Source organism: Xiphophorus maculatus, chromosome 10 (genome assembly GCF_002775205.1).
Source record: "Xiphophorus maculatus strain JP 163 A chromosome 10, X_maculatus-5.0-male, whole genome shotgun sequence".
NCBI classification, from domain to species: domain Eukaryota; kingdom Metazoa; phylum Chordata; class Actinopteri; order Cyprinodontiformes; family Poeciliidae; genus Xiphophorus; species Xiphophorus maculatus.
The window spans coordinates 716840-743884 of record NC_036452.1 but is presented as its reverse complement, the minus strand read 5'-3'; the positions used below and the strand labels follow the sequence as shown (position 1 = coordinate 743884).

General features: G+C 41.1%; 1 protein-coding gene and 1 long non-coding RNA gene across 2 annotated transcripts in view; one reads left to right on the top strand and one right to left on the bottom strand.

Annotated features, from left to right (window-relative positions):
* Window positions 1-216: 216 nt before the first annotated feature.
* LOC102236103 (extracellular serine/threonine protein kinase FAM20C-like) overlaps window positions 217-27045 on the bottom strand; it is a 39521-nt gene continuing 12692 nt past the window's right edge. Inside the window, exons 4-11 of the mRNA XM_023340611.1 lie at window positions 6218-6310; window positions 4888-5003; window positions 3567-3747; window positions 2631-2740; window positions 2468-2549; window positions 2323-2382; window positions 2060-2210; window positions 217-1355 (exon numbers count right to left, since the gene is read on the bottom strand). Of these exons, the coding sequence (XP_023196379.1) occupies window positions 1248-1355; window positions 2060-2210; window positions 2323-2382; window positions 2468-2549; window positions 2631-2740; window positions 3567-3747; window positions 4888-5003; window positions 6218-6310 (901 nt within the window). The 3' untranslated portion in view covers window positions 217-1247. The remainder of the gene's footprint in view (window positions 1356-2059; window positions 2211-2322; window positions 2383-2467; window positions 2550-2630; window positions 2741-3566; window positions 3748-4887; window positions 5004-6217; window positions 6311-27045) is intronic.
* On the top strand, window positions 16840-19217 carry LOC111609851. Its single transcript, XR_002753369.1, has 2 exons — window positions 16840-17585; window positions 17664-19217. It is a non-coding gene; the product is annotated as an uncharacterized LOC111609851 (long non-coding RNA).

Sequence of the window (27045 nt, the reverse complement as noted above, 5' to 3'; positions counted from 1 at the left end):
TTGAATTACGTCAATGGAAAAACAGGCTGGACCTGTTAAAGTTTACAATTTCCACTAAATCGGACCTATAAAGTAAACAGAATTTTTTTTATTATGTTTACAAATAAATTAATATTATATATATATACATATATATGCAGAATTAATGTAGTTGGTCCTGCAGCCGATCCGGTTCAATCAAAACCACAAACTGCAGAAGATTTTGCTGATTTCATTTTATTGCACTGATACCATGATGCAAAGAAATAAGAAATGAAATAAAAAACAAAGAGTGAAAGAAAATCAAAAGAAGCTTTTTCACGTTCTGCATGAATTCAGTCACACACGCTGCTGAGGCTGACGCCGAGCGGCCGCAGAACCAGACACACAAAGAACCCGCAGCTAGCAAAACCACACATTCAAGTATTTCTATCATTGCACAGGCACTAGAGTTTCCTACTGAATATATGAACGTCAGCCAGAGGCGAGTAGAGACAACAGATCAGCTGCTGCTCAGGAAGGAGAATCATCTCCCACATCAGACACCAAAGACATTAAAACCAAAACAACCAGAGGAATTAGTGTCACATTTGGTTTAAATCTCAGGAAGAGGCCTGAACAGCTGCTGGAAACAGACTCAGTGTTAAGAGAGGAGAGAGAACCATGAGAAACTAACAGCTTGGATTGCTGCACATGCTGCCGCTGCCCCCTGGTGGGCACACAGAGAAGTTCACTGTTCTGGTGGAAATCGTTTCGCTTCCTCTTCCTCTGATTTCTTTTGGCAAACAATAAATATAAACTTTAATAAATACGCTGTCAAGTAAAAACTTACAGAGAAGATAATCCAGGAGTAAACCAGTACTCCCACCAGAACCCTCTGATAAGACGCTGACACGGCAGAATCAGCAGAAATCAGGTTAAAAAAACAGTTTACAAAATAACCTCATTTTGATCCAGTTCTTCTTCTGTGGTAAAAGTCTGCAGCTCCAGTTCTTCTTCTGTGGTAAAAGTCTGCAGCTCACACTAAGGAAGTGAGTTTGGAAGTTTGATTCCCTCAGAATTCTCTGAATGGAACCAGACTCCATAACCAGAGCCCATGTTCTGGGTTTGACCCGGTTCTAAGCTACGACCCATGTCTGACCCGGTTGGTTCTAAGCTACATGTTGATTTGAAGGAGTCCAGGTGAAACCCGGTGGTTCTGGCTCGGTTTGGGCTTCAGATCGCGGCACAGTCGGTTCTCCTGGGAGCGGGTCGGACCCAGCCCCTGGCTACCTCGTCCTGGGGCCGCTGCGGGCCCCCGGCGCCCCCTGCAGGTCGTCCTCCACCACGTAGCCGTAGCCCTCCTTGTCGATGCAGTCAGACAGCGCCTTCAGGACCTGGACACAGAGGAGCGGTATCAGCTGGTTCTGATGGTACCGCTGCTGAGCTCAGATCAGATGCAGTCTGCGTAGTGACCACCAGAGGGAGCCACAGGGCTCCACATTGGGCCCCCTCCTGTTTATAATAGCTAATATGTATCTTTATGCTGATGACATCATCATTATTTACAGATTAGCATTAGCTGCTGCTAACGCTACAGAGGCAGCTAACTGCAGTGGAGTTGTCTGCTAGGCTCGGTGTTTTAGCTCCAGTTTAGCTCGCTGCCTTCATCTCTTCCTGGTTTCTGAAGTTGGGCTGCTTTTGTTCTGGACCAGAACCAGAACCAGAACCATTTTAACAAACAGTTACACAGATGGACGGATTTATCAGTCAGAGCCGGTCCGTTCTGCAAGATCCGCCTGTGGTGTTGCAGCTAACGCTGAGTGAAGTCTGACCCGTTTGGTTCTGAACTGCCGCAGGTTGGCTAGTAGCTGCTAGTGGTGCTAACAGAGGTAACACTGCTAATAGTGCTAATGGTGCTAACAGAGTACAGGTTCTTATACTCCTAATGTTGCTAACAGCTCTAATGGACCTAAAGGTGCTAACACTGCTGAGCTAATGGTGTTAACGGAGCCAACACTGCTAACGGGTCTAATGCTGCTAATGACACTCAGAGAGCTAGTGGTGCTAATGGAGCTAGCGATGCTAACAGATCACTGACCAGGCGCAGGCGGCGGTCCATGGCGTCCAGGTGAGGCTGGATAAGAATCGGGTCCAGCCGGTCCCGCGTCATGGACTCGGCCATCAGAACCGACAGCTTGTACTCCTCCTTCGCCAGCAGCTGCAGACGCAGGTGGGTGGACTTCCTGACCCTGCAGGTCAAAGGTCAAAGCACAGGTGAAGGCTGTGGACGATAGCCACCATCTTGATCGGATCTTTTTTGTAGCATCTGAAGTTTTAATGGAACTGAATATTGAATCAGACCTGCAGCACTGCAGCAGAGGAACCAGGATGGACATCTCATCATGAGAATGTTTCCCAAAGCTGGCCGGACAAACAGCAGCAGGAAGCAGATGATCAGGCTGTTTAGGGTTAATAATCAGAGATTCGCTGAGCTGCGTGTTTTTACCCTCTGCCGTTGTCCAGGTGGATGATGAAAGTCTCGTTACCGAACTTCTCAAACGTCTCGTAGTGGTGCCGGTCCATGTTTCCTGCACACAAACAAGATGGAGGATGAAGACATGAATGCAGCGAGCGACGGTTGCCTAGGTAACGCTGCAGAAGAGACCGACCCATCAGGAAGTCAAAGACCGTCATGTCCATGACGTCCAGCAGCCGCGAGCCGCTGTCGTACGGCGGCGTCTGCTTCACCTCCTCGCAGTAATCCGGGTCCACTTCCCACCTGCAGCCCAAACACCGAACCAATAATCACATCCATCAGTTATTGACTGTTAATCATCAACTGGAGCAGAAATGAAGCCAAAACTGAACAGAATGTAAAAACGGCGTCAAGATAAAATCCTGGTTCTGTTCACATTCTGGAAAAATATTCTACTAATCGCCGTTTGCATCAGATTAACCAGATAATCTGCAATAATCCCCAGATCATCCATACTCTGTATTGACTCTCATGTTGATGTTTAAAGGATTTTTATATGCAGATGATCAAACCTGGAAACTTATTGACAATAAAATTGTTTTCTTATTTAAAAAGAATTGAATTATTTGTTTATTTGCATTTTAGTGCATTTCTAATATTGTATAAAAAGACAAATCTGCAGAAGTAGCCGATTTTTATAGAATAGAATAATAGAATAGAATAGAATAATAGAATAGAATAGAATAGAAGTATTTTATTCATCCCAGCAGGGAAATGACTTCGCAGTTTCAGCATAGAGACACAATAACAAAAACCACTGAGTAGCAGTTGTAGATAAAATAAAAAATAAAATATAAAATAAAATGCTGTTAATATAAGAAACAATTTTCGATCTGATTAGTAGGTAGAATAATCAACAGACTAATTGATTACTAAAATAATGATTGGCTGCAGCACTACATTTATGGTTATTAAGTATGGTTCAATAATCTTCATGTTTTTATCTAAATAAACTTATTTTAACTTATATTTCTGTCTGTCGTCTTTGCAGGTCAAACTGACTGACTGGTTTTCCACAGGTTAGCTCTCCTTTGACCAGCGGTCTAGTCCAAACCTCTGCGTCTCTTACTCTGCCTTCTTGCGCTTGTGGTAGGAGCGCCTCCAGGGGTTCCTCCAGGTCTTGCGCTTGGCCAGAGCCAGGTCGGGCAGGAAGGCGGCCAGCGATCCCTCGATCCGGTCCGGTTTCCCACACAGAGCGTGTTCAGTGGAGCAGTAGTAGGAGCATTCACCGTAGAAACACACGTTGTTGGCTGGGAGACACACAGGAGGGTTAGCAGCTGCTGGCGCCACCTGGTGGCTGGAGGAGCACAGGCAGGACGGAGAGCGGACTGGTTCTACTGGGAAATGAACTGGTTTTACTGGGAAATGAACTGGTTTTACTGGGAAATGAACTGGTTCTACCTGGAAATGAACTGGTTCTACTGGGAAATGAACTGGTTTTACTGGGAAATGAACTGGTTCTACCTGGAAATGAACTGGTTCTACTGGGAAATGAACTGGTTTTACTGGGAAATGAACTGGTTCTACTGGGAAATGAACTGGTTTTACTGGGAAATGAACTGGTTTTACTGGGAAATGAACTGGTTTTACTGGGAAATGAACTGGTTCTACCTGGAAATGAACTGGTTCTACTGGGAAATGAACTGGTTTTACTGGGAAATGAACTGGTTCTACCTGGAAATGAACTGGTTCTACTGGGAAATGAACTGGTTTTACTGGGAAATGAACTGGTTCTACTGGGAAATGAACTGGTTTTACTGGGAAATGAACTGGTTTTACTGGGAAATGAACTGGTTTTACTGGGAAATGAACTGGTTCTACCTGGAAATGAACTGGTTCTACTGGGAAATGAACTGGTTCTACTGGGAAATGAACTGGTTCTACTGGGAAATGAACTGGTTTTACTGGGAAATGAACTGGTTTTACTGGGAAATGAACTGGTTCTACTGGGAAATGAACTGGTTTTACTGGGAAATGAACTGGTTCTACTGGGAAATGAACTGGTTTTACTGGGAAATGAACTGGTTCTACTGGGAAATGAACTGGTTCTACTGGGAAATGAACTGGTTTTACTGGGAAATGAACTGGTTCTACTGGGAAATGAACTGGTTTTACTGGGAAATGAACTGGTTCTACCTGGAAATGAACTGGTTCTACTTCGGAAATGAACTGGTTCTACCGGGAAATTAACTGGTTCTACCTGGAAATGTACTAGTTCTACTGGGAAATGAACTGGTTTTATTTCGGAAATGAACTGGTTCTACCGAGAAATGAACTGCTTCTACTGGGAAAGGAACTGGTTGTACCTGGAAATGAACTGGTTGTACCTGGAAATGAACTGGTTGTACCTGGAAATGAACTGGTTCTACTGGGAAATGAACTGGTTGTACCTGGGGAAATGAAGAAGGTTCTCCACAGCTTCTTGTCTCTGGTTACGTCTCGGATCTCTTTGGTCATGTTGAGCAGCCGGCCGGCGACTGGAGGGACTCGGCGGAAGTCCAGGATCCTGTTGGACACAGAGAGACATGAGGACAGGAGACACTGAGGGACGGGTGGGACGGAGACACGGGTACGAGGAGCAACGCTGATCAACACAGAACCCAGCATGAACCTACTGGGCCGGTTCTGATGGGAAGCTCTGCTCTGATTGGATCAGACCAACATGGAAAAGTTCATAAAGTTGATTTGATTGATTTGTTCCCAGTTTCAGAAAGTGGAACTGGGAAGCAGCAGAACATTTCTCTGATGAAATCATTTTATTGTTTTAATATTTTAATTTTTTTGTTAAAGTCAATTTGTTTTTTTAATCAGCTGTAAATCAATCATCAAAATAAACAGAAACAAGTCAGTACGTGCATAAAGAGCTGTTTCTGTTATTCTGTCTTTGCTGAATCTGTCTGGAAATATTTCCTTGTTTTGCTGTGAATGTTCTGTAATCTCTCTAGAAAATTAGATTTTTAATCTCAGTGGGATTTTCCTGGTGAAACAAAAGTTAATAAACAATAAAAACAAAAACTAACATTTTAACTTACATTTTTTACAGCTATCCACCTGCTTCCTGGCGCTTAGACCAGATGCAGGTTAACAGCACGGCCACTAGGGGGCAGTGCTGCACTATCACGCTCCGCGACGATGAAGAGGATGTGACTCTTCCTCAGATACATTTTTAACTTCAGCTTTTTGCTCATTTTATTGTAAAAACTCCTGAGAGGCTGAAGTCCGTCAGCGAGACACGATCGAACCAATCAGCACTAAGGAGGAGGCGACAACCAGTAACACCAGTAACACCAGTAACACCAGCAGTTCCTCTCTGCTAAACTCTAATTCAGACAAAAAAAAAACCGGGGAAAATAAAGAGCTGCAGGATTATATTTAAGTGGGCCCCTGATTCCCGGCATCCTGCATGTTTCAGTCTCTCCCTGGTTTAACTCACCTGGATCAAATGATGGATCATTAGAGACTAAGAAGAACATTGACCTGCTGAGAAGGTTGTTACCAGTTGGTTCCAGGAAGGGAATAAAACATGCAGGATGCCGGCCCTCAGGGACCCACTTTGGGGGCCCCTGCTCTAGACTCTGATGTCTTTCAGAGATCCTCTGAGGATTTCTCTGTTCGTTACGGCGCCTCCTGTAGGTCAGGTAGGGAAACATGACAGGCTGGCAGTAGAGGGTGAAGACATTGATGACGCGAGGCATGCCACACTTTTCAGATTTGACCTACTTGTCCAGGTGAAAGGCTGCGATCTCTGCGTTGTGTCTCTCAAAGTCAGAGAAGTAGAAGAAGTCAGGCGGGGTTTCCTGCTCCCGGGTCTGTCTGCAGGGGCAGAGAGAGACAAGATGGCGGACATGAGAAACACAGACACCTGCTGAGAACCGGGTCTGACAGAATGGGGTCCAACAGAACCATGTCTGACAGAGCTCAGAACCAGAGGAGCAGACGATGTGCCAACGGCTGGAGGAAGAGGCCAGCCTACATTCAGCCTCTTCCTCTCCTCTTCCTCTCCTCTTCCTCTTGTCTTCCTGTCCTCTTCCTCTGACCGTCTCCCTCCATGTTTATTTTGCATCAGTGGTTTGATGCTGCAGATCTTCCTCCTCTTCCTCAGCAGTCACGAACTGAACCAACAGACCCCTGCTGCTCTCCTCCAGCACCTCTCTCTGCTGACCTTTGACCTTCTGCAGCTGAGCTCCATTTGGTTCTGAGTCGGGTTCTTCCTTCTCTACTTCCTGTTAAAGGCCGGGTACTTCCTGTCGCTCACTTCCTGTGGGAAGCTTTAGAGAGTAGTCGGTTCTGACCCGTCTGGACCGAACCGGGCCGAGCAAAAGAACCAGATTACTGTTCCTGATGAAATCCTTAGCTTGACCTCTGACCTGCACAGAGGAAGTGACCTTTGACCCCAGCTGAAGGCTGAGTCAGCTGCACTTTATTTTCTCCATATATAATAAAACTGTTAGTTTAACCTGAACGGCGTAGAAATTATTAATACACAGAAACACGGTGGGAAAAATCTGAAAATGTTTTAATTTGATCTGCAAATTTGGAACAACGACCAGAACCGGAACCAGAACCGGGTTCTGGTCCAGAAGAATATTATTATTACTGGCTGCATCATCAGTTCATATTGTTACTGATGATGAGAGAAAACTTTCTGAAACGTGTGGAGGGACAGCGAAGCATGCGCTGTAAAACATGTTGATATGTTTACTGAACCAAAAGCAAATTTCTATGGAAACATTTTTCAGTCTGAAGGAATTTTATTTTTCTCTTGGCTTTAAGAGTTTAGCTAAAAGAGTAAACTATTTTAATGTTTGGTTATTTTTTTCCTGAAGGGAACAAAAAAATGTACACTGCAAAATTTCATCACTTGTGTTTTTTTTTATTATTAGTCAGTTTGTTTTATTAGTTAGTGTTTTTAGTCAGTATTTCTGACTAAAAACAAATTTTCTTTTATTTTGACAGCAAACAAAATGAAAGACTCTTTTTCACCTTTTCTTCTGCTTTCACTCTGAATGGCAAGAGGGAAAAATAATACATTTTATTTTTTAATGAAGAGATTTTCTTTCTGAAATTACAAGAATGAAGACGAAACATTACCAAAATTTCTAGAAAAGAGTTTTTAATGCTAGAAAGTTTTAGGGCTTGAATGTGAGCCGCTCAGTTCTTCTGGTTTCATGTTTTATTGTTCTGCTGATTTGTTAAGAGATGAATTATTATTTATTTGTGAAACTTCACAAGATGCTCAACATTCATTTCATTTTTCTGTTGGAGTTATAAAATTACTATTTCATTCAACTAACATATTGTTCTCATATTATGCCGACTTTATTCTCATATAACTTTGCCCTCGTAACTTATTATTTTCTTATCCTGGTCACATATATGAGGAAATAAAACTTAAAAAAGATTTTTTATCTTCCTCTCTTTTGGCTGTTTGCTTTAGAAATGAAAGAAATGAAAAAAATATATTTTTATAGTCAGAAATACATAACAGAACATGACAATTGATCAGATGTATTATTCTTCCTCCAGGAGAAAATCAGCTGCAGCCGTTTGAGTTTCTCACTGAGCTGCTAGAAGCTTCCTCCTCCTCTTCCTCAGTCAGCCGCCCTTCCTCATCAGGTGAACTGAGCATGCTCAGAGCGGGCCGGCCCGCTGTAAACACATAGTTTTCTGTGGGTGGCCAGACAGTTCGTTGGCTCCGCTCCCTGCTCCGAGGGGCCCTGGGCCGCCGCCGGGGCGTCTGCAGACAAGCAGCAAACTCAGAGCGGCCATCTTGGAAATCTACCTGAGGAAACATTTCCTGTTTCTCTGTCGCTCACTGTAGTTTTAGGAATGAAGTGTTTGTTAATGCCAGATTTTTTTCTTTCATTTTCTACATTTATTAAACAGAAATATATTTCAGGTGTTTCTTTTGTTCATTATAATTATTTACTGCCATAAAAACACGCCTGATACAAACATTAGTGGAGCTAAAGGAGGAGGCAGGAAGTCAAAGAGGTCGACTGTAGAAACTGTATTCTCTCCTGATCAGTAAAGTTAGCACACGGGTGTCCAAACTTTTTGTCCTGATGGCCATAATTGTCAGGTTAAAAGCCTTTTTTTGTGACATTTATGATTTTATCTGCTCAAAACGATAAACTAAAACATGCAAGATTTTATTAAAACAAACAAAATAGTTGGACATTTTTAGATGCAAACTTAAAAACGGTGTTTTTTTTAGAGCTGCTTTATTCGTATAACAACACTAAATTACAACCAATACAGAAACCTGCACAGCAAATAAGAAACTGTTTTTGTCTGTAACATTTGTGGATCTAAAATAAAAAGTTAAAAAAAATGTTCACCTGTGTTTACAGGCCACACAAAATCATCCAGAGTGCCACAAATGGCCCCTGAGCTGCACTTTGGACCCCTGTACTCAGAGAATCGTCCTGTCTAAAGCTGTAACTGGACCAGAACTCAGAACTAAGAGGAAGTTACTGCCATGAACTATGCAGGCGGCTTTTAAGGCTCCATGTAAACCCAGAACTTTCTTCTTCTTCTTTCCACAAACTGAACGAGTCCAGAGTTTTTCTAAAGGCCTGAGAGAAACGCTCTGCTGTTGGAGCAAGACGCTGTGAAGGCAAGCTGCAGCAGCACCTGCAGCAACAGCGCCGCCTGCAGCAACAGCGCCGCCTGCAGCAACAGCGCCGCCTGCAGCAACTGCGCCGCCTGCAGCAACTGCGCCGCCTGCAGCAACAGCGCAGGGGAAAAGCAGCTGCAGTCAGGAGATGCAGGTGAATTTAAAGGACAGAACAATATTTATGAATAAATCTCCAGAGTGCGGAGTGGCAGCTGCGTTTCCTCCTGTAAACCTTCTAATGGTCCCAGTTTACTGGGACTCAGTTTCAGTTGTTCATCCTGTTAACTGCAGGTCTGTAATTAACCAAAACCTATACAAGCAAAGTTCATCTTTCCAGAGTTTCTCTGCAGCGCTCGGCTTCTGCCACGAGAGTAAAGGATTAAATATGCAACGTTTATGTAAATGTTCAGTAATGTTAAACATTACTTTAAACATTTAAACAATCAGTTTATGATGAAACAATGATCAGAATGTTACTCTCAGGTACAAATGACTTGGTGCTGCATTCATGGTCCTGTTTGTAAACGGAGCGCTCTGGGTTCTTCACTCCTCAGTCAGTTGAGCTACAGCATCAATAATTTGTGAAAATTAGGATAAATCCACCGTCTCGGTTAGAACAAGCTGCTCTGAAGAACTTTGTTCCTTCAACATGCAGAAAAACATTTCAACTGAAATCATTTCCTTTACAAAGTTAGAACAGCCGTTTGGTTCATGAATCTGACCGCAGCTTGGAGCTGTGATGAGGTTTTTATGAATCGGACGTGCCGAGATGTAAATATGCTTATGGTAATAATTCAAGGTGCCTGGAAGTCTGAGTGGATTTGATTGGCTGGAGAAAATCTACAGCAGGACTCTGACATGTAAAACGACAGGCTGGTCCAGCTGGGCTGCTTAACGTCTTCACACTTTTCAGAAAACATGACAGTTTGACCAACACAGTGGGCTGGACTGTGACGATGCAGCAAACCCACAACAGTTCAGCCATATATGTGGCTGTAATGGGTTTGTGGTCCCATTACAGCCACAAACATCAGAATATTTTACTGGGATTTTATGAGACCAAAGTGTGAAGAAAATGATTCATGTTTTCAACATTTGACATTTGAGTTGGTCAATCACAGAAAATCCTACGAAAAATATTCAAGTTTATAGATGAAATGTGACAAAATGTGATGTAGTTGAAGAGCTAGGAATAGTTTTCTGTTCTATTCCAACTAAATATTTAGTTTGCAATAAAAGCTAATCAGTGAAGCAGCGATGCCTCCAGTGGAACCGTCACAGTAGAAACTCTCAGTTCTGATCGTTAGATTTGATCAATAAACACAAAAAGAGGATCTGATTCTGGGTCGAAAGCAGCCAACCTGGCAACCCGTCAACGACCCGGCTGGACCACATCCTGGTTCCCAGGAGCCATCAGGTCACACCTGCAGCGTAACGGAGAGTCTGATGGTGTCGGTGTTGATCCAGGCCGCCATCAGGTCGCTGATTCTGCTCTCCTTGTGTTTCATGTGGCTGCATTAGAGACAGCAGGGGAATCAAAGCTGCCACTAATGGCGCCGTTTCCTCCGCCCTCGTCACGCCGCCCCACAGGGCAACGCTGGTTTTCAGCTAATGGGTTTTCTCATTTCCTGGACTTGAAAGAGAGAAAACCTTCTCAGGTGTTAATGGTGGTGATTAGTTAACGCTGCATGTCAGACTGGAAACATCCCTGCTGCAGCCATGATTAAACGCACAGGAAGTTAAAAACATTTAAACAATAATGTCATTTCAACATGGCTGCTTAGCTTAGCATTGATAAGAAGGAGCTCATTTAGAGTTACTGAGAGTTCAGCGAACCCCCACCTAGTCTGCTCAACACGGTTCACTATTATCAACAAAATATATCTTCTTCACAGACCTTTTCTGAAATATTCTAAAGAAATGCTCGCTAAGCTGAGATAGCTACAGGCTAAATGCTACGCTGTTATCTGAGACTAGATATTAGCTTCTGTGTGCTCAGATGGTTTCTACTCTGCATATTAAGGTATGTTTGGTGTTTGAACTCTTAAAATATGCAGCTATTAGCATTTTAAAAAAAGGTCTCAGGTATTTATGGATTTCAGTTATTCTTTGACAAAGAAAAGGACCATGCTAGTGTTAATGCTAAAGTATGCAGCTTTTTATTTTGAATTGTAGAATTGGTCAAAACTACAAAAGCAGCTTTACTGCATGTCATCTGCCTTAAACACATAAAACTATTGTTGTTTAAACAGTAAAAACATAAAAAATGAGCAAATCATTTCCAGACGCTGCGGCTCTGATGTCAGATATTATCAGATATTTCATGTTCATTTATATGTTTTGTGCTGCAGTCTGTGCTTTCGAGACAGCACAACGAGTCATGGGCAAAATCATTAAATGAACTGTCATCAATATATATTACTAATATTTTATAGATGTGTATTAACAATGGTCAGAATTATGAGGACAGATGATTTCTGTTGGACTTAGCAACTCTAATCTCAAACACTGTAACAAATTCTGGTCATGGATCCAGGTACGAATTTATTTACAGCTTTTACAGCAAATGTTCTTTCTTGGACGGGCTGGACTGAAATACAGTTTTATTGTGTTTCTGTGCAATGAGAATGAAGTCATTCTGATGACGTGACATTCACCATCCGACCTGCATGTTTTACATGCTGTTAGCATGTCGCTAGCATGTCGCATAAATGTTTCTACGGCATTTTAGGCTGCATTCAGACCAACCAGGATTAGGTTCCTGAATCAGACTCTGAACGGTTTGTCTAGAAAGTTTGATTTTTGGGGGAGGTTCTGAATGCAAATTTGAATTCCAAAACGGACTTAAAACCGAACTCTGATCCGCCTAAAAGCCTGGGTCTGGCTCCGGTAGAAGTGAACTCTAAACGGTAGAAAACCTGTCTGAATGCAACCTGACTAGAGACCGTTCCAAAAGCAGGAAGTTAGATACAGTGCAGGGCATTCTGGGTAATATATTGCTCTCTGCTCTGCAGGTTAATGAAGATGTTGTGTCGGTTGCCATGTGTTAAAGAAAAATAATTATTGTTTGGTGCTTAATACAGCTAATCCACGACATGTGTAAAGGTATAGCCAACACTTTAATTTGGAATAGTTTCTGTTGAGCAGTTGGGAATGCAGCAGACAAGGCAGGGCCTTTTTTCCTCCCCCGCTGACAGACACAAAGCTATAAAATTTACACTCTGATAGGAGTTACAGACTCTTTGGCGCCTCTCCCTCGTACCTGGCGCGGCCCAAGACGAAGTCGTCCGCCCTTTCACTTAGATAAAAGCCAGACATCGGAGCTGAGATGGGGGAAGTCCCAGGATCTCTGGGTGTTGAGGGAGTTTCTGATTGGTCAAAGAACGGAACGCCTTGGCTGCATATATTAAATAGGGAAACACCTTTTTACTTTAAGATTCCGTGTTAAGAAAAAACGAGAGAAAGTTTTTTCATCTTTGTCTGCACGTGGGCGCCTTTGTCTGTCTTTATGTTCGTTTGTCTTCCCTTGTGTGTCTTATTTTTATGAGAAAATGCATATCTCTGTTCCTCTGCAGCTTTGTTGTTGATTCCTTTGTATGAGATTAAACTCTGTGATCTGTGACGTCAACACGCTTTGTTGTTGTTTCGTTTTAGCAGCACGCGGTCGCTGCAGGTCGCTCACGGAGAACGTCACTCACCGATCCCGGGCAAGATTAAAGAGGAAAAGAGCCAAACGTTTTGTCCAAAGCTAGCATTAAATGATCCTCTTTTTTAATAATTGGGGGCTTCGTCCGGTTCTGGAATCTTGGCGGGTGGCGGTCTCTCCCCGATCCGTCCGGCTCGAGCGGTAAGACGTTTTTTTTTTTTTTAATTACTCTTTTGTTGTGTGCGGCTGCTCGGAGTTTCGAAGCTGCAGGGGAGGATAGATTTGTTTTTAAAAGAGTTTGTGGTTTAGTAATTGGTCGAAATACACTACAGGGAATCGTGGCGGGTTCAGACGGAGTACGTAGCGCTCACTCCGTCGTAAAAAGGCTGGGTTTCTTAATTATGTTCTTGTGCCCTGGGAATCAATGACTGGGTCCCTAAAAAAGAATTTGGTAATTGTGTATCAATTTGGTAGTTTGGGCTTGTATTGGCCCGGAGACTGACTCATCTCCAGTAGACTTACAATTGGCTTAACAAGGCTGAATCGCCTGTCTTCAGTCAGACGTAGTGCTTTAGCAAGGCAAATCGTTTGTATTCAGGAAGACGAAGTGACTGAGCTAGGTTGCGTCGCCCGTGGTGACGAATAGAAATGCATTTTTGAAGCCGGCATTTTATTTTATTTTTTCCCCGTTGTCTCTTCCGTTTGTTCGACACCGTGTTTGTGTTTCTCTGTGTGTCGCGATGTGTGCTTGTTGCCGCGACACGAGGCTGTGTGCTCCAGAGCTCTAGGTGTGTGTATGTGTGCATGTGTGTATCTGTGTGTGTGTGTGTGTGGCCGTGTGTGTGCGCGTGCGCGAGTTCGGGCTGGCTGTGTGTTTGAGCGGAGTGTTAAGTTGTTTGCAAAGCGCTGTTTGCTTGAATGTGAGTTGATTTTGCTGCGTTTTATTGTAAAGTTATTATGGACACTGAGTTGCGACACGTGCTGTACGCTATTTTATGGTCGGGGTTCGTAGAAGAGTCTTAACGGGGAAAGTAGAACGATGGCGAAACGTGGTCTTTTAGTTTGAAAATAAATAAATAAAAATAGGAGTTAAGTACATAAAACTGGTACCAGGAAACAAAATTATTGGTTGTGGTTTGATTTTAACATAACTTTGAGATCTCTCTTTTTAAACGTGCACGGGGAATTAAAAGGTTCCTTAAGATTGGAGTTTAAAATTAATTAAATTGACACATGAAAATATGTTAATAAAACATTGGACAATTCCTGAAGCTTCAGTAAATTTCATATAAACTTTAGTAAAATTGATATAAATTACAGTAAAATTTGATAGAATAATGACCACAGACTGACACTTGGGGACTGATGAAATTCTGACTGACTATGAAACCTGGCCGGATGTGTGTTTTGTGTTTTCTGTAACATGTTTTGTGTTTTTGTATTGTGTTGCAATTCATGTTGGTGTGAGAGAGTGTGTGATTGGAGATAAAATACCACTGGGTATTTCATGTCATATAAAATACAGAGCAATTTTCTAGTGCTGTTATGTGGTGCAAAATTTCCAGTTTTTACAAACATCCTCTGTGTTAACTTGGACTAAATTATTAGATTAAGCGATAACAGCAGTAAAATGTGACCTGCAGTGTAAAGTTTGGAAGGCGATTAAAGGATAGAATCTTGATAAAATAAATCATCTGCACAAATTGAAAATAAATTATGGGTTCTAAGGTTAAATAAATGAATAAATACATAAATAAAATAAGAAAGAATAAGCCAAGAATATGAGGTCACAGAGGATTCTAGAAATGCTGTCTTGGCAAATTAATAGTTAAATACATAAATATAGTGAATGAATAAATGGCTAAATACATGACTGATTAAGTAGAGAAATAAATAAAATAAAACCTGTGTATAGAATTGAGAACTAAAATAGTGGATAAAATGTTAATTATTCATTCTACGCTGAGAAGGTAGCAGCAAAATAGAATAAAATACAATGAGTTAAAATAGGACCTTTTTAATGAGTTGAGGATACAGACAAAAAACAGAACAGATCTTTAGAGAAACAGGCTCTAACTGTAAGAGGAATTGCTCAGATAACAACAAATTGCAATATGCAACTGACTCTAGATATTTTCACAATCAGTCTTTTTTCAAACTGACCAAAACTTTAAGATAGATAAAATATTGTTGAATCTACAGGACTTACGGATAATTAGACAGGATAAATTAGTAGTCACTCTCTTGTTAAATAGAAATTGATTTAATATAGAACAGTTTGCTAAAATTTACAAGATTGGTTGTTGAAGGATAACATTAAGTTTGAAATAACTTATTGGTTAATGAAAAAGATCATATGGAACTTTTGTAGAGAATAATGTGGACAAGGGGACTTGCAGCCCCCCCCTTGCAGCCGCTCCAGGAGGGCCACAGAGCTGGGCTGTAACTGCTACCCCACTAGATTCAACTAATTAACATGTGAAGCCTCTTTGCATACCACTAATTTTAAGTGCGAAGCAACCTCTGCTCACAGAAGTTCAGCAAGGGAGCACCAGCAGCTGTAAGGCAAATTATACTCTCTCCCATCGTTTACAGTACTTCCTGACAAAATATCTGCATGTAAGTTCATTTTTAAAAGTAGAAGGAACTAAAACATATCTGATGATTCCAGTGCCAAAGCCTAATAAAGAATTAGGTGTTCCTCCTGAAATCCTTATCGGCTCTCTTCCTGCCATAAAATCAGCCCCTCCAAGAGGTGAGGGAGGGGTTTTATGGTGGGTTGTAGATTTGCTTTGTGCTCTGGCAGAAGACGTTGCTCGGATAAGTGTAGTGACTTTAAAAATACAACTTATAAACTTTAAAAATACAAAAGGATTTAATTTTTTTTTCCTAAGGACCATAGAGATTGGCTGTTTAAATTTTAGGGTATTGTTTCACATTATAGATTATAGGAAGGAGTAGAGAGTCTTTTCTCATCACATAAGACAGGATTTTTGATGCAGTTTGGTTTCCTAGATTTAGTGAAACGTTTTCTTTAAAATTTGTTTTCATTAGTTTGACTCCCATTTAGTTAATTTTAAATGTCAGTTCTTTATATTTTGTTAAATCTACCAAATTAATTTCTTTCTTTTGAGTTACCAGTTTCCTCTTGACCCGTTCGAAAGGGGGAGGGGGAAATTCAGTCTTCAGTTTAATTTCTTTCATTTGTTGATTTGGTAATATTCTGACCAGTATTTGTCAAAATTTAGCATTTTTGGATTTTCTTAAGAATATATTTTGAATTTTTTTTTTTTTTTTTCTTTTTCAACGTCTTTCTGCCTGGTTTATGCATAACCTTCACTGAGTCTTAATTGGTAAACACGTTTTGTCAAACGCTAGTGAAAATTTTTGAGAAGTTTGTAAAATGACTTATTTGACAATCATAACAGTAAAATGTAATTATGAGTTTTAAAACTGTAATGTGAAATGTTTTTTGAAAATAGTAATCTTGAAGGTTTACAGCACGCTATAATAACTTGTTCTGTTTGTTTTGACAGTTTGCCTGTTAGGACGGGGCAGTATTGGGTAGAATTTCTCAGTAAAATAATGACCCTGTTTCATCAACATCGTTAGTTAACATATTAGGTAATGATGATACATTAGCCAGTAATGTATCATACAGAGGGAGAATATGTTATGGGTTATTTTTATATTACTTAAGTAATTTACTGACATTTATATTACTTAAACAAATTTTTTGACGAACATGTCTGATCTGTGTTACACATAAAAAGTGAAAGGAAAATATTCTCTGGTAATATATGTGCTTATTTTAAATAGGTTTGAGTTGTTCTCCATTAAAAGATTTTCTGACAATGGGCTAACATATTTTGAGAAAATAGATAAATTTATAGTGATAATGAAGCATATTTTGGTTAATTAACTTGGGAAAATAATTATAGAAATTAAAATATTATTGTGTCAGCCATTTTCAGAGCATTAATTTAATGGAGCATGAATGTTTTACGAAATGTTTTGAAGAATCTGTTCTTGATTAAAGTTATCACTAATCAGTAAAAGTACACAGGTGGGATTATAATGATTTTTCTAAACTTGATTTTGATTTTTTGATTTACAAACATTTAAAACGATTTTGAATAAAACTTTAAATTCGACGATAAGTAAAAGCCTAGGTAAGATTGGTATATTTTGAAAATGTCTGGATTTGTTACATTATAATTTCTCCAGGTTTGACTCTTTTGAATTTTGTTTAAGGAACGCATGTAAAATGATTTAGACAAACAACCAGTAAGATCTAGTTTGTTCTATAAAAGTAATTTAAACTGGACTGTTTAATTCACATTGTTATTCATTTTTGATGGTAAATGTAAGCTTTACAACTACATTTTTAAGTTTTTGTTATTGTTTTGTTTCGTTTGTTTAATCCTATTTTTACAAGATTGGTTTAAGAAAAGGTCTGCATTTGTTTGATATTCTGGCAAAACGTTACTTTGGAAACATGTCTTTTGAAGCGGGTGATTACAAGGTTTTGCTGTTTTCCATCGGGTAGGAACAATAGTTTAACATAATAGAAACGTAAATTGAAGGGATCACATCCACCATTTGATGAACAGAACTGGACAAAGTAGGAGATAAGGTTTCAAGTGATGTGTTGCTCATGGTTTTACACGCGGACTGCCCTGGAGTTTCGAACTTTGGACTCTGTCACACAAGCTGTTGTCATGCGAGGCGGGGGTGGGGCTGCTTGGAGAAGCGGCTTCACACTTATTTCGAAGATAGCAGCCACAGAGTCACGAGCGGTGGAGGATTCACTCTGACACGGGGTGACTTTAAGATGTTTGTGTTGAATACACAAAATGAATGATGCTTTTGGAAAATCTGATCTCTGTTTGTCGTTTCAGTTTGCAGCCATTTTCCTGGTGCCCTGTGGGTGTGGTCTCATTCAAAGTCTGCGTTCTTTGATAAAAAGGATTAAAATAATTTCCCGGATGGAAAATAACAAAGCAAATTTATTTTTTAGGTGAAACCATCGTTTGATTATACTGACATTAATGAAGATGATAATAAAGAATGTTGTAATGGTGTTTCTGATGCTAATGAAATTCATGTTGAAAACAAAATGTCTGTTTAATAACCTGTGACAGGTCATTTCACGAGATTTAGTTTCCTCACGAGGAGATTTCATTTTCTCCTTGACATCTCTCTGTAATATTGACCTAATAATCCCATTTTCAGTGAGCAACGGATGCTCAGGTGGAAGCCTGAGGTTTCCGACCGAAGAAGATCAAGCTGCAAGAGGATCATCATAAACTTTTATTGCGTGTTTTTTCGTTCGTTGTGAACTCTGGAAAGGACTTTCGTTTTTTTTTTTTTTTTGCGCGCATTTTTTGAACAATTCCTGACGAAGACTTCATATTTTTTTTGAGAGACTGTTCATGGACATTTAAAAAAAAAAAAAAAAACAGAAAAAGACGAGCAACAGATTGTAATTTTGTGTGTTTCTCATTTGACAGATTGTAATTTTGTGGTGAATGTTGTCCTTTAAGTTGCAGACATTTCTTACTAATTTTTCTATGTATGTTCCTGTTTTATTTTTTTCATTTTATACTTTGGGTTTTGTTTGTCCTGTGTTTTTGGTTCTATTGTGATAATTTTGTTTTATGATTTTATTTTTGGGAGGTTAAGTATTTCTTACCCTTGGGTTTTGTTTAAAAAGGGGGACTGGATATAATTAGGGTACGTCACTCTTTTGGTTTTCATTTTTTGGTTTTTTTCGTTTTTCTTTTAGTTTAATACACAGTTTTTGGCTCTGTATTAGAAGGCTTAATCAATTTTAGTGAGGTCTGTTTTTCAGACCTCAAAAGGGGGACTGTTAAAGAAAAATAATTATTGTTTGGTGCTTAATACAGCTAATCCACGACATGTGTAAAGGTATAGCCAACACTTTAATTTGGAATAGTTTCTGTTGAGCAGTTGGGAATGCAGCAGACAAGGCAGGGCCTTTTTTGCCTCCCCCGCTGACAGACACAAAGCTATAAAATTTACACTCTGATAGGAGTTACAGACTCTTTGGCGCCTCTCCCTCGTACCTGGCGCGGCCCAAGACGAAGTCGTCCGCCCTTTCACTTAGATAAAAGCCAGACATCGGAGCTGAGATGGGGGAAGTCCCAGGATCTCTGGGTGTTGAGGGAGTTTCTGATTGGTCAAAGAACGGAACGCCTTGGCTGCATATATTAAATAGGGAAACACCTTTTTACTTTAAGATTCCGTGTTAAGAAAAAACGAGAGAAAGTTTTTTCATCTTTGTCTGCACGTGGGCGCCTTTGTCTGTCTTTATGTTCGTTTGTCTTCCCTTGTGTGTCTTATTTTTATGAGAAAATGCATATCTCTGTTCCTCTGCAGCTTTGTTGTTGATTCCTTTGTATGAGATTAAACTCTGTGATCTGTGACGTCAACACGCTTTGTTGTTGTTTCGTTTTAGCAGCACGCGGTCGCTGCAGGTCGCTCACGGAGAACGTCACTCACCGATCCCGGGCAAGATTAAAGAGGAAAAGAGCCAAACGTTTTGTCCAAAGCTAGCATTAAATGATCCTCTTTTTTAATACATGCTAAGTAATTGGGGGCGTGCTGTGGTGGCGCAGCGGGTTAGCACGCCCCACATTTGGAGGCCTTATATCCGTGGACGTCGCAGGGTCGACTCCCGGTCCCGACGATCTTTGCCGCATGTCCTCCTTCAAAAATGGCGCCGGCTCAGCTGGCTGCCTGCAGATGCAGCTCCTGTCGTGTGTGTGTGTGTTAATCTGTGTATAAAAAATTCTTGCTGTAACTGCGAAATAATTTCCCTGCTGGATATTTAATAAAGTTTAAATCACATACCTGATGGTGTTGCTTGTGGTGTTTAAATGTCCAAATAGAGAGAAATATAAAGTAATAAGTTATACTGCAATAAAATCTAATCTAAATGATATAAAGTTAACAGCCAATGTTGTGGTTGGTGGTGATATAAAAATGGACAAAACAAAATTATAATTATAAATGTTCCTACATTATACTGTCAGACAGACACCAACAGATTATGATCCATATCTACAGTATTTATCTGTGTTCTCTACTGGGAACCAGTTTGCAGGCTGGTGACCAGGGGAAATAAACTTAAAAACAAAACGAACCGCATTAAAATTAACTAGTGACAGTCAGACGGGGTCCTCAACGCAGATGTTTGTAAAAAATTAGGTGGCTGTGTCGTTTCCTGATCAAAACGCGACAAACGTAAATAAACGGATTATAAAATGTCTCTTTCTCTATGATCTCTTCAAAACAATCATAATTCTTTGTATGTGAAGGAATATTCAAGAATATATTGAAATATAACTAAAATATACCAGACTTCAGGAGGAGACTGAGCTAAACTAAGAATTTCTACCATCACCCAGCATTTAGAATAATGACGATTATTTTACATTTTCTCTGTCTTATATTGACTGACATGTTCTGCAAACATGTCAATAAATGTAAACAGTTCTGATATCATGCAAACTAATTCTTTGCTCATTTAATAGAAGCCACTTTATTTTGTTTGCACCTTAACTGGGCTGCAGACACAAAGCTGAGTAATTTAGTAATTTCACAAAATTCTTACAGTTAAAAGTTTGTCTGGCAAACCTGCTAAACGATGTTACCTCCAAAACATTGGCAGCAAGTGAATTTTATTTGTTTTAGACAATAAAATAAACTGGTCCAAAAAGTAAATCAGACTAAATCTCTAACTGAACTGGTACCACTGGTCGCTGAGTTCAGAGAGCCGTTTTATCCACTAAACTATATCGGCTGACAGAAGACCAATAATCACCTGTTATTGATCCTGATCTATCAGACACTCTGCGCTTTAAGAGGCAAACCTGGATTAACTGGTGACACTTTCAGAATCTCAGTTTGAGTGAAGATTTGAACCTGTTTCTGATGTAAAAGTATAAAAGACAATAGTTTTTTGTCTCTTATAGTTGAGTATTAGAGTCACTTGATGAAAAGAATAAAGATGTTTAATTAAATTACGAGAAATATCAACAATAAAGAAGAAATGACACTGCCACACAGATCTGCCATGAACTAGGAAATAAACTATAACATGTTAGAAAAACAGTGTTTAAAAAGATTTCACTATTGTTTCTGTGGATATCTAATTCAAATATCATACAACCCCTGGCAAAAAGTATGGAATCACCAGTCTTGGATGAGCACTCATTCAGACATTTCATTCTGTAAAACAAACTCAGATCAAAAACATGATACAATATTAAGGTCGTTCCAAAGTGCAACTTGTTGGCTTTCAGGAACACTCAAAGAAATGAAGAGAAACTATTGTGGGAGTCAGTGAATGATACTTTTATTAACCAAGCACAGGGAAATAAATATGGAATCACTCAATTCTGAGGAAAAAAGTATGGAATCACTCAAATTGGAGGTAGAAAAAAAAGGACACACCCAGTCTATTTCCTTTCCCTAAATGGACACCTGCCCCAGATTAGATGTGCCCGTTAGTGTGCAGTTCAAAACACCTGCAGTCATGACACCTTGGAGGGCTGCTGGATGAAGTGGAGTGGTGAGAACCATGGCTCCAACAAGAGAAATGTCCCTTGAAACAAAAGAGAGGATTGTGAAACTTCTTGAGGAAGGTAACCCTTTACGCATGGTTGCTAAAGATGTGGGCTGTTCACAGTCAGCTGTATCCAAGATATGGACCAAATACAAACAGCATGGAATGGTTGTTAAAGCCAAGCGTACTGGTAGACCAAGAAAGACATCAAAGCGTCAAGACAAACAACTTAAGGCCATTTGTCTTGAAAACCGAAAAAGTACAACTAAACAGATGAAGCATAAATGGGAGGAAGTTGGAGTCAATGTATGTGACCGAACCGTAAGAAATCGCCTAAAGGAGATGGGATTTCAATACAGGAAAGCTAAACGAAAACCAGCATTGACACCTAAACATAAAAGAACGAGACTCCAATGGGCTAAGGAGAGGCAATCATGGACTGTGGATGACTGGATGAAAGTTGTCTTCAGTGATGAGTCAAGAATCTGCATTGGACAAGGTGATGATGCTGTAACTTTTGTTTGGTGCCATTCCAGTGAGATTTATGAAGAGGCCTGCCTGAAGAAAACAACCAAATTTCCACAGTCCTTGATGATATGGGGCTGCATGTCAGGCAAAGGCACTGGGGAGATGACTGTGGTTAATTCTTCTATCAATGCACAAGTTTACATTGACATTTTGGACAGTTTTCTCATCCCTTCAATTGAACAGATGTTTGGTGATGATGAAATAATTTTCCAAGATGACAATGCATCGTGCCATCGGGCAAAAACAGTGAAGGCATTCCTTGAAGAAAGACACATTCAGTCGATGTCATGGCCTGCAAATAGTCCAGATCTCAACCCAATTGAAAACCTGTGGTGGAGATTGAAAAAAATGGTCCACAAGAAGGGTCCAACCAGCAAAGCTGATCTGGCAACTGCTATCAAAGAGAGTTGGCACCAAATTGATGCAGAATACTGTTTGTCACTCATCAAGTCCATGCCTCACAGACTGAAAGCTGTTATAAAAGCCAAAGGTGGTGCAACTAAATACTAGTGATGTATTTTGAATGGTCTTTTGTTTATGCGTTTTTCATGATTCCATACTTTTTTCCTCAGAATTGAGTGATTCCATATTTATTTCCCTGTGTTTGGTCAATTAAAGTATCATTCACTGACTTCCACAATGTTTTCTCTTCATTTCTTTGAGTGTTCCTGAAGGCCAACGAGTTGCACTTTGGAACGACCTTAATATTGTATCATGTTTTTGATCTGAGTTTGTTTTACAGCATGAAATGTCTGAATGAGTGCTCATCCAAGACTGGTGATTCCATACTTTTTGCCAGGGGTTGTACAATATGAGGGAGATGTGGAAAACAACATAGCCAGTCGATCTTTTTAAACATTAACATTATTTTTAATCCCATGGATCTTCAATCTTCAACATTTATGTGGCTTTCAGGCATTAATCTTTGCTTTCAGGCATCTTGAGATCTATTTCGATCTTCTTTTGACGAGTTTCAACCTCTGAAGCAACACAGAAATCAGGACAAGTTCTGCGTAATTTACATGTTTTGGTCATTTTACAGCTTCTGTAAAAAAAAAAAAGGGCAACATACCATGTTAGACCAATAAAAGTCTTTCTAATTAGTTATTCCCAAGATCTTAATGGTTGTCTTATGGAATCGGATAGCATTTTTGCAAAAATTTGTAGTTTTTTAAGCTAATTGCATTGTTTACTTCCTGGTTCAGTAAAGGGGTCCTAAAAAGCCACGCCCACACAAACATCTGTCTCTCCCAGCTGCTGCCACCAGGTAATTTAGCCACCAGTAAATCTATAACACTGGCGCCTGCAGGAGCGTCACTAGAGTTAGCGGCTAACAGGCTAACCACTAATGTATATGAATGAAGAAATCCTACAACCACTAAAATCTGACGCCGCTCCGTTTTTGTTTACGTTTTGTGAAGAAAGTTGCGCTGTTCTTCTTCAGAGATTTTGTGTCGATTCCTTCAGTAGTTCTTGGTGCAGCGCCCCCACAGGCGACAGGGGGAACAGGTTTTTCAGTTAGTTTTAGTTTGTTTGACCCCATGCAGTGTGAATGAGAACTAGAGTTCTGAAAATGTAACAAATGTTGCAATTTTAGTCCCCAATCGAACCGAGTCTACCGGACTATCCAGTCTGAATGCACCTTAGTCACTACGTTCACACAGCAGCTGAACTGATCCAGATCCGATCCGATCCGATCCAGGTGTGGAGCTAAATCGGACCGATTCCAAAGCGTCTGCAGTCTGAACGCTCATGTCGCATTTTACCGACTTTTCGTCGTCAAGGTGAAACTTTGGTCATTCAGCAGCAGGACAATCCAGACGGTGAAGCTAGACTTTACCTGAGTCAGTGAACGCATCACATCCCAACCCCACCACTCCTGGTCCCACTCCAAACAGAACCAGGTCAGAACCAGGTCTGGATCGGGTCGGAGCCAGGTCAGAACCGGGCGGTGTTGGAACAGGGTTAGAACTGGGCCTGGATCGGGTCCATGTCAGCAGAACCACATCAGAGAGGAACATTGTGTTCTTCCCGACCCGTTTGCAGGAGAATTATTGCCTTTTCCAGGTTTATTTAAAGCTCTTCATATGTTTGTTGTAACTGCAGCTGCATAATTACGGACTGAAGTTTTCTTTAGCGCGGCTTCAATGAAAGCACAACCACACGCTAAAAATGCTAATCCATGGATTTCTTTGGAATATTCCCAGCATATTCCTCGTTTCTCCCCGAGGAAGCATCGGGGAGAAACGAGAAGCGTTTCACCTGCGGATGATTGACAGCAGCTGAACCTGCCGCCAGGTCTCACGCTGTTCCACAAATAAAGCCAAGAGGCTTTTTCTACCCGGCCCGCTGTGCACAGTTTCATTTAACTGCCTCAACTTGTGGGTTTCTTTAATCAATTCTAGCTTCAAATTACCACCATCCACCACCGCGCCACTCCCCGCCATTAAACCCATTTCTTTGTGCCGCCACTCCGAGCACGAGCTGCAAACTGCCTGAGTAATTAGTAATGCAGCCTCCTTCAGATTCCTTCATGTCTGGACGGGAATTTATAGCCAACACAATTAGACTAATTGGACTGTTTGGCGGCGGAGCTCCGACACGCAGCGCCGCGGCGGGCGATGGCAACGGAAAGGAAACTCACGTAATCGGTCAACGCGGCGGGCAACTTCCAACAATTTACTGATTTACTGAACACAAATGTGTGCAGATTACAGAGCAACCGTCAAAACCACAGCAACGCACAGAGCAGGGAGCAGGTCAAAGGTCAGGAAGAGTCAGAGGGAGAGGGAGACAGAGAAGGAGAGAGAGAGAGCGGTCCGTTCTCTTCAGGTCTGGACCGGTCCGACTCCAGGCTGCAGCTCGGGGCCGGTTGGGGTTGAGGGGCCTGGTTGGAGGCCTCTCTTTGGTTCTGTTTGGTTCTGGAGTCTGAAGGCTGGGTCGGTAAATTAGTGGGTGTGGATGATGGTGGCTGCTGATCCTAATCTGAGCGTTTCATCAGCAGAAAGCAAAACTGTTCAGAGGAACAAACTGGGCTAGTTAACAGTTTATAAGGAGGAGCTGGAAAGTTTTATGGAGGAAAAACATGTTTTATGAGAAGAAAAACAATAAAGAGCAAATGAACATTTTCCAGAGCTGTGAGAGAGACGGCAGGCCACGCCCCTTTCCTCTCAGCCAATCAGACGCTGCGTGTCTGTAGCAAACGGGGAGGATGGTGTGATGAAGAGCGGATGGACGGGTGCGGCTGAACGTTTGGAAAACAGGAAGCAGTAAAAATAAAACGAGACGAAAACATGCTGAAATATCCAGGAACCGTTTCACAGGAAGGAAATTAAACTCTTCAATTTAAAAAGGAGGAATTTACTGGAACGGACTTCCATCTTCAGAACAAAAACAGATTCTTCCTGAAAGTAATTAATAACCTTGACAAATATACGGTCTGATCTATATGTGCATATCTATATCTATATTGTAAATATAACATATAACCATATTTAGGATTGGTTTAATCTCATTCATGTTCAGCAACAAACGAGAAATAAATTCTGACTCTGATCTCGAAGCATAAAGAGATGCAGCTTTAAACAGTCCAATCCAGTCCAGTTTATACCAGTCCAGTCCAGTTCAATCCAGTCCAGTTCAGTCCAGTCCAGTTTATACCAGTCCAGTCCAGTGCAGTCCAGTTCAATCCAGTGAAGTTCAATCCAGTAAAGTTCAATCCAGTTCAATCCAATCCAGTCCAGTTTATACCAGTCCAGTCCAGTTCAATCCAGTTCAATCCAATCCAGTCCAGTTTATACGAGTCCAGTCCAGTTCATTCCAGTCCAGTTCAGTCCAGTTTATACCAGTCCAGTCCAGTTCATTCCAGTCCAGTCCAGTCCAGTTTATACCAGTCCAGTCCAGTTCAATCCAGTGAAGTTCAATCCAGTAAAGTTCAATCCAGTTCAGTTCAGTCCAGTCCAGTTCAATCCAATCCAGTCCAGTTCAATCCAGTTCAATCCAATCCAGTACAGTCCAGTCCAATCCAATCCAGTCCAGTTCAGTCCAGTCCAGTCCGGTCCAGTTCAATCCAGTCCAGAGTAGTCCAATCCAGTCCAGTCCAGTTCAATCCAGTCCGGTTCAATCCAATTCAATCCAATTAAGTCCAGTTCAGTACAGTCCAGTTCAATCCAATCCATTCCAATATAATACAATCCAATTCCATCCAGTCCAGTTTAATCCAATCCAGTCCAGTCCGGTTCAATCCAGTTCAATCCAATTAAGTACAGTTCAGTACAGTCCAGTTCAATCCAGTCCCGAGTAGTCCAATCCAGTCCAGTTCAGTACAGTCCAGTCCAATCCAGTCCAGTCCAGTTCCGTCCGGTCCAGTCCAATCCAGTCCAGTCCAGTCCAGTCCAGTCCAGCCCAGTCCAATCCAATCCAATCCAATCCAGTCCAGTTCAATCCAGTCCAGTCCAGTTCAATCCAGTTCAATCCAATCCAGTCCAGTTTATACCAGTCCAGTCCAGTTCATTCCAGTCCAGTTCAGTCCAGTTTATACCAGTCCAGTCCAGTTCATTCCAGTCCAGTCCAGTTTATACCAGTCCAGTCCAGTTCAATCCAGTGAAGTTCAATCCAGTAAAGTTCAATCCAGTTCAGTTCAGTCCAGTCCAGTTCAATCCAATCCAGTCCAGTTCAATCCAGTTCAATCCAATCCAGTCCAGTCCAGTCCAATCCAATCCAGTCCAGTTCAGTCCAGTTCAATCCAGTCCAGTCCAGTCCGGTCCAGTTCAATCCAGTCCAGAGTAGTCCAATCCAGTCCAGTCCAGTTCAATCCAGTCCGGTTCAATCCAATTCAATCCAATTAAGTCCAGTTCAGTACAGTCCAGTTCAATCCAATCCATTCCAATATAATACAATCCAATTCCATCCAGTCCAGTTTAATCCAATCCAGTCCAGTCCGGTCTAGTTCAATCCAGTCCACAGTAATCCAATCCAGTCCAGTCCGGTTCAATCCAGTTCAATCCAATTAAGTACAGTTCAGTACAGTCCAGTTCAATCCAGTCCCAAGTAGTCCAATCCAGTCCAGTTCAATCCAGTTCAGTCCAGTCCAGTCCAGTTCAATCCAGTTGAATCCAATCCAGTCCAGTCCAGTTAAATCCATTCCAGTCCACTCCAATCCA